The sequence below is a fragment of the Oncorhynchus tshawytscha genome, linkage group LG09 (assembly GCF_018296145.1).
Source record: "Oncorhynchus tshawytscha isolate Ot180627B linkage group LG09, Otsh_v2.0, whole genome shotgun sequence".
NCBI classification, from domain to species: domain Eukaryota; kingdom Metazoa; phylum Chordata; class Actinopteri; order Salmoniformes; family Salmonidae; genus Oncorhynchus; species Oncorhynchus tshawytscha.
Genome location: NC_056437.1, coordinates 20,931,619 through 20,939,254, shown reverse-complemented (window position 1 = coordinate 20,939,254; position 7,636 = coordinate 20,931,619). Strand labels below are relative to the sequence as shown.

At 44.9% G+C, this 7,636-nt stretch overlaps 1 protein-coding gene across 1 annotated transcript in view; it reads left to right on the top strand.

The window, feature by feature from the left end:
* Window positions 1-2,118: 2,118 nt before the first annotated feature.
* The window catches only part of LOC112257541 (melanopsin-B-like), a 36,266-nt gene continuing 30,748 nt past the window's right edge, over window positions 2,119-7,636 (top strand). The window contains exons 1-2 of the mRNA XM_024431188.2: window positions 2,119-2,384; window positions 7,231-7,378. Coding sequence (XP_024286956.2) covers window positions 7,233-7,378 — 146 coding nt within the window. The 5' untranslated portion in view covers window positions 2,119-2,384; window positions 7,231-7,232. The remainder of the gene's footprint in view (window positions 2,385-7,230; window positions 7,379-7,636) is intronic.

The following is a 7,636-nucleotide window of genomic DNA, read 5'->3' as shown; positions in this document are numbered from 1 at the left end:
AGTATCTCTTCAGTCTCTCCTCCCCTCCGTAGGGAGCAGGACTGGGCCACACTCTGCTCTTACTGCTCAGGTACCCTGGGCCCTGGATCCCCATGCAGTATCTCTTCAGTCTCTCCTCCCCTCCATAGGGAGCAGGACTGGGCCACACTCTGCTCTTACTGCTCAGGTACCCTGGGCCCTGGATCCCCATGCAGTATCTCTTCAGTCTCTCCTCCCCTCCGTAGGGAGCAGGACTGGGCCACACTCTGCTCTTACTGCTCAGGTACCCTGGGCCCTGGATCCCCATGCAGTATCTCTTCAGTCTCTCCTCCCCTCTGGAGGGAGCAGGACTGGGCCACACTCTGCTCTTACTGCTCAGGTACCCTGGGCCCTGGATCCCCATGCAGTATCTCTTCAGTCTCTCCTCCCCTCTGTAGGGAGCAGGACTGGGCCACACTCTGCTCTTACTGCTCAGGTACCCTGGGCCCTGGATCCCCATGCAGTATCTCTTCAGTCTCTCCTCCCCTCCGTAGGGAGCAGGACTGGGCCACACTCTGCTCTTACTGCTCAGGTACCCTGGGCCCTGGATCCCCATGCAGTATCTCTTCAGTCTCTCCTCCCCTCTGTAGGGAGCAGGACTGGGCCACACTCTGCTCTTACTGCTCAGGTACCCTGGGCCCTGGATCCCCATGCAGTATCTCTTCAGTCTCTCCTCCCCTCCGTAGGGAGCAGGACTGGGCCACACTCTGCTCTTACTGTTCAGGTACCCTGGGCCCTGGATCCCCATGCAGTATCTCTTCAGTCTCTCCTCCCCTCCGTAGGGAGCAGGACTGGGCCACACGCTGCTCTTACCGTTCAGGTATCCTGGGCCCTGGAGCTCCATGTACACGCAGATCTGATTAAGGCATGCAGGGTTAGAGAGAACAGAACTTTTTAGTAGTGAATTCTCTGTGGTGTTCAGCATGTGCAGTAGTTATATAATGGATGGAGAATGGAGTCTAAGAATGATATGCTGTAAATTTTAAATAATACAATAACGCAATTTGTATTTTGTAAGTATTTTGACAGTTATTTGCTGCTTGTAGATTAAGCCATTTTGATGCATACAGTACATCCATATGTTTGAAGAGTAAAAATTACGGAGCTTATGAAGGTCGTACTATCTATACTGAGGGCCAGACAGCCTTAGGGACCGGTGTATATGGAGGAATTTGGGGAAGGGTCATGCATTTTCAATGTCAGTCCGGGTGAGGGTTTACTTTAAAAAAAAAAAAATTAGTCCAGGGGAGGGTTATGTAATGTGTAATGAATGAAATGTCAATATTTCTCAGTTTTATAGAATGAGTTGCTCATTATAACTCCAGGTTGCCCGATGCCCCCTCATCTTTTTCTACTGTGGTGTGGTTCACTGCAGGTGCAATGCAGTCTGGACCAAACACAGGAGAAGAACCAGAGGCAAGCCGTTTTGGGCCTATAAATTGCTAGACTGCGAGCATTTGATGAAATGCATGCAATATCATAACTTTATATCTCTGAAACATTTGGTGAGTAGCAACGAATTGATGAGCGCAACTGGTGCAGATTAGGACAGACCGGGCCTAGCTACCGCACTGCTCGTGTGTGTTTCTCAACACCAGTAGGCCTATATCTTATGAGACTCTTCAGCATTAGTACATTTCTACGTGGGAATATCTAGAGTACAGTAAGAGGTTTCAGACATGATTTACATGAGTGAGTCATTTCCCCACTTACAGTTCTTGCTGCTCCCTATAGTCCCCGTGCCTAACATGATCAGACTCCCGAAACCTTAACACTGCAGCACGACCAAGTCCTACCACCCCCCAATCCTCCTAAAACACAGAAATGTCCTTATCGTGGAATTCAGTCAATGTCTACATGGTAAATGAATGCCATGCACAGTCCTACTAATTTAGATTTAAATGTTACATGCAACAATGACAAGTTGTGCCAAAAGCACATTGGGAATCAATGTAACGCATGACCAGTATGAGAACAGATGGGAGGTAGGGGAGCAGGGGAAGGCAGGGGGTGTGGGGAGGCTGCTCTTCTGCTCTCTCACTAGTGTTGCTCCCTGCTGGCTGGCTGTGAGGACGCAGACTGAGGCTGAGGTGAGAGGAAAAGCAGGGCAGTTGATTCCTGTAGCTTTGGGTGATTATCATCAGAGCATTTGAACAAACGTCAGGCTCCTCCTAACCCAGGGATTAGAGAGAGAGAGAGAGAGAGAGAGAGAGGCTGGGGTCTAGAACCTCATATACACATTTAAACCTTCAGCCTGTCTGCGTTTTCCAACACTTCCTATACATGCTGCACAGCCAAAGTCAATCTCCACCAGTCCATACTAACACAGAGTCAACAGGAGGAGGAGGGCACCACTGGAGCAACAGGTATGTGGAGTTTAATTATTATTATTATTATTTATTTATTATTTGTTGACAGTCATTTTTTCTCTGCTAACATAGATTGATTGATGGCTTTTGTGATTTGATGATGGAGCTTGTTTAGATTTTTAGTACTGTACCAAATCTGTCTTCAGATTGTTTGCAGTATTGGGAGTTGAAAGCTATACTAATTCTGTAAAACGTTCTTTGATTCACTACACTGCACGGCATCCCTTCTTAAGACATTGAATACGTCTGGAATGTTTGAATTAGACTGTTATTCCTGGTATTTCTCTGGACATTAAAAAGCTCACATGATTGATCTGTAATATTGGAAAGAAACTTGAAGATGATGTATTGTTTTGTTGAATAGTCATGACTGGTTCCAGCTATCTGTCATGTCGTAAGACAACTGTGGCAAAGGATATGATTACTACTTAACGCGGATTCAGGTTCAGTTTTGAGATCCACAGGCATCGTTGGATGTTTCTGACTGGTCTTGGAACTGTGACAATGGGCAGCCTCTCCCCGCTTGGCTCGAAGGGATATGTAGTGATTTTGCCAACACAGCCAGATATGTGCACAGTCTTGTACCCTCAACCTTTTTGAAACTAACATATCGTATTTCTTTATTAAATCTGACTTTATTAGTATAATGAGTAATACAGAAATGTCACGATTTAATTGACACAAGAGAAAAATAGAGAAAATAGCAACTCTAAAGAGCACCAATGGCTACAATGAATGGCTAAATGAGTTCCTGACAATAAGGGAAATCTGTCCCCTCCTCACCACTTTATTGCAGTATCAGTAAAATCAACTTTGCCTCTTGAGATTACTGTGAATCATTCTTGGCCAGCCACACTGATGGGGGTTGGGGGGTCCGTCATATAAACAGCAGTTGAATGGTGCCCCCTCTGCTCTACCCTGATGTAGGTCACAGATAACAGCGTTTGGAAAGAGAACTTAGGAGAGACTGCTCATACTATGAACAAAACTGAATGTATGGGCATTTCTGTCATATTGAAGTTTATGCTGCTTTTGGGTGGTGACACAATTATTCAATATGTGGCATCATAGACTCATGAAGTCATAGACTATTTACACTGCACAAAAATATAAATGCAACATGCAACAAAGATATGATTGAGTTACAGTTCAAATAAGGAAATCAGTCAATTGAAATAAATTAATTAGGCCCTAATGGATTTCACATGACTGGGAATACAGAGGTATCTATTGGTCACAGATACCTTTTTAAAAAAGCAGTGGTGTGGATCATAAAACCAGTCAGTATCTGGTGTGACGACCATTTGCCTCATGCAGCATGACACATCTCCTTCGCATAGAGTTGATCAGGCTGTTGATTGTGGCCTGTTGAGTATTGTCCCACTCCTTTTCAATGGCTGTGTGAAGTTGCTGGATATTGGCGGGAACTGGAACACGGTGTCGTACACGTCAATCCAGAGCATCCCAAACATGCTCAATAGGTGACATGTCTGGTTTGTATGCAGGCCATGGAAGAAATGGGACATTTTCAGCCTCAGGAATTGTGTACAGATCTTTGTGACATAGGGCTGTGCATTATCATGCTTAACATGAGGTGATGGCGGTGGATGAATGCCAGGACAAGGGGCCTCAGGATCTCGTCAAATTGCCATCGATAAAATGCAATTGTGTTCATTGTCCGCAGCTTACGCCTGCCCATACCATAACCCCACCGCCACCATGGGGCACGCTGTTCGCAACGTTGACATTAGCAAACCGCACATCCACATGACGCAATAAACATTGTCTGCCACCTGCCCGTTACAGATTAAATCAGGATTCATCCCTGAAGAGCACACTTCTCCAGTGTGCCAGTGGCCATCGAAGGTGAATATTTGCCCACTGAAGTCGGTTACGACGCCGAACTGCAGTCAGGTCAAGACCCTGGTGAGGACGATGAGCACGCAGATGAGCTTCCCTGAGACGGTTTCTGACAGTTTGTGCAAAATTCTTTGGTTGTGCAAACTCACAGTTTCATCAGCTGTCCAGGTGGCTGTTCTCAGACGATCCCGCTGGTGAAGAAGCCAGATGTGGAGGTCCTGGGCTGATGTGGTTACACGTGGTCTGTGGTTTTGTGGCCAGTTGGACGTACTGCCAAATTCTCTAAAACTACATTGGAGGCAGCTTATGGTAGAGAAATTAACATTCAATTCTCTGGCAACAACTCTGGTGGACATTCCTGCAGTCAGCGTGCCAATTGCACTCTCCCTCAAAACATCTGTGGCATTGTGCTTTGTGACAAAACTGCACATTTTAGAATGCTGTTTTAGAATGGAACATTTTATTTCAGCTCATGAAACACTTTACATGTTGCATTTATATTTTTGTTCAGTATACTTTAATGGAGACATTGGGCTCAAACAGCATTTGTGTCAGTGTTAATAAATTATAATATTAATCACTGGGAAATGTCCATAACTCTAATGATTAAAGGAAGTGATTAAGCCTAGGCATTTGTGATGATGAAAAAAGCCATGCACATCCTTCAGTGTGTTGGCTTGGCTCTGTGTGACCGCAGTCCCATTGAGGTGCTGATTATAAGAGGATTTCTTTCTTTTGTTAATGTAATCGAATCAAAAGTGCCCATAGAGTCACGCAATGTGAAGCCATGCCCCTCCATGCCCCTCCATGCCCCTCCATGCCCCTCCATGCCCCTCCATGCCCCTCCATGCCCCTCCATGCCCCTCCATGCCCCTCCATGCCCCTCCATGCCCCTCCATGCCCCATCCTTGAGCGGAAAAGTCCCAAGGTCCGACCAAACTCTGATGTCACCCCATTCAAGTTGAAATTTAAAATGGTTAGGGGTTAGGGTTTCAGGGTTAGGGTAGGGGTTGGGGTTTATGGTTATAGGGTAGGGTAGGGTTTAGGTTATGATGTCTCAAGGATCCCGGATAGCACTAACCCTCCCTTAAAGATGCACTATTTACAACCTTTTCCTGTTGAAAAAAAATGTACAGTTTTGAGCAAAATAGTGTTTCAAGGAGTAGGCCATTCAAGGAGTTGGTCTGATGGTGCACTCCCCCTGCTTGAGGATCAATATAGGAGCGGTCAAAGGCACTGCATCTCGGTGCTAGAGGCGTCACTACAGACAACCTGGTTCGGATCCAGGCTGTATCACAACCGGCCATGATTGGGGGTCCCATAGGGTGGCGCACACTTGGCCCAGTGTCGTCCAGGTTTGTCCAGTGTAGGCCGTCATTGTAAATAAGAATTTGTTCTTAACTGACTTGCCTAGTTAAATAAAGGTTAAATAAAACATTTAAGGACCAAATCAGGAAAGGCCCACCCCCAACTTGTGCTACTGTATGTCATGAAGATACCGGGACCACCTATTGAGATATGCCTTTTGTCTAGTAAATCAGGTGATAAATACATTTTTAAAAATGTTTTATTGTCACATACACTGGATAGGTGCAGGTTACTAACCCAACACGCTAACTGCTAGGCTACCTGCTCCCCTGAGGCAAATTAGCTAAAAAACAGACTGGAGTAGGACTTTCGAGGTTCCTAAATGTTATCGCTGTGCAGTGTCCTGTCTGGACAGAGTTATGTAAAGCCATGTTGACTACACCTCAGCAGCTCAACCTCAAGGCTCTACCTGGAAGTGATCAATATCTGAACCACAGGACACATTTCACCTGTGGGATGATGGGAGGTCAGATTGGATTAGTTATGAGAGCATTTGTCTTACTACCGTGTTCCATTCTGGGTGGGATGGAAATCAGTCAATGTTCACTACTGATATCATAGAGCAGAGACAAATGCCATGGAAGACCGTTATGAGGAAAGATTTGCTCATACACTCGGCCTCTGCTGTAATCATGTCAAACCTATTGAAACTTTGTCTGATAGAAACAAATAACTCATGACAGCAACTTGTTGTAAGCAACCTATTATTCTTCAGCAGTAAGTGTATGTCTGATAAAACTAATACATCGCAGCAGTTTGTATGCACAATTTATTTCACTCATCCCTTCAATTCACATTCCTATAGTGTATTTGTATTTGTTAGGGATCCCCATTAGATGCTGCCAAGGCAACATCTACTCTTCCTGGGGTCCAAACATATTAAAACCCTTACATTACATGTAAAACAAAAGATTAAACAGTACATCATATAACATTGTTCCATCACTACAAATATACAATACAAAATGTACAATGTAAAAATATCACCATACAACAATATTACAGTGTATGCATATGTGTGTCTCTTCACAGTCCTCGCTAGTAGGAAGCACCTAGTATACATGCCTTCTGAATATGTTGAAAGACTCTGTGCATTGTTCCACTGCTATGATGAGACATAGGGTGTGACATTTCAGCTAAACAGAGGTTGAGAAGGCAAGCCAGCCTGTTTGAATAGATGACAGTACTTTACATTAGGAAATGGGAGAAACTGTTTCTGGACTGAAGGAACTGAAGGAAAGCATCAAAGGTTTACATGAGTGAATATGCAGAGGGGGACTGGGTGGTTTGTTTGATTTATAGCCCCCAGATATTTGAATGGATGCTTATGGTACACAGTCTTACATAATGAGAAGAGAGAGAAAACGGAGAAATATAAATGGAGAGAGAGAGAGATGTTGTGAAAGAGGGAGAGAGAGAGAGAGAGAGATGTTGTGAAAGAGGGAGAGAGAGAGAGAGAGAAAGCATCACGAGAGAGATGTGAAAGAGGGAGAGAGAGAGAAAGCGTCACGAGAGAGATGTGAAAGAGAGAGATCTATGGTTAAAGTGCTTTAGTGAAAGTGTTGTGTGATGCATTAGGTTGTTCATATGGACTGAGCTTCTCTCTCTGTCCCAGGCATGTCAGGCATGGACAACATGGACCGAGGTTTCTTCCGGAAGGTAGACGTGCCAGACCAAGCTCATTACATCGTGGCCTGCTTCGTTGTGGTGATCGGAGCAGTGGGGGTCGGTGGGAATGCCCTGGTGATGTACGCCTTCTTCAGGTAGGCCACAGTACCTAAGGGAAGAAGGATTTGGAGAAGAGAGGGCAAGTGTTTCTAGGGTGGGTGCCAGTCTGTTTATTCTCTCTTGCGGAATGGCACTGAGGTTGATGTGTTTCTGTTTTTTTCCCTGAAAACCTGATATTGTTTGATTCACCGAAGTAATTTCTAGGTGTTTACAGAAGAGATTTTTCCATGCAGGGTATTTAAAGAGGACATTTGGATTTCCGAAGCCTTTGAGAGATTTGAGAACAGGCATGC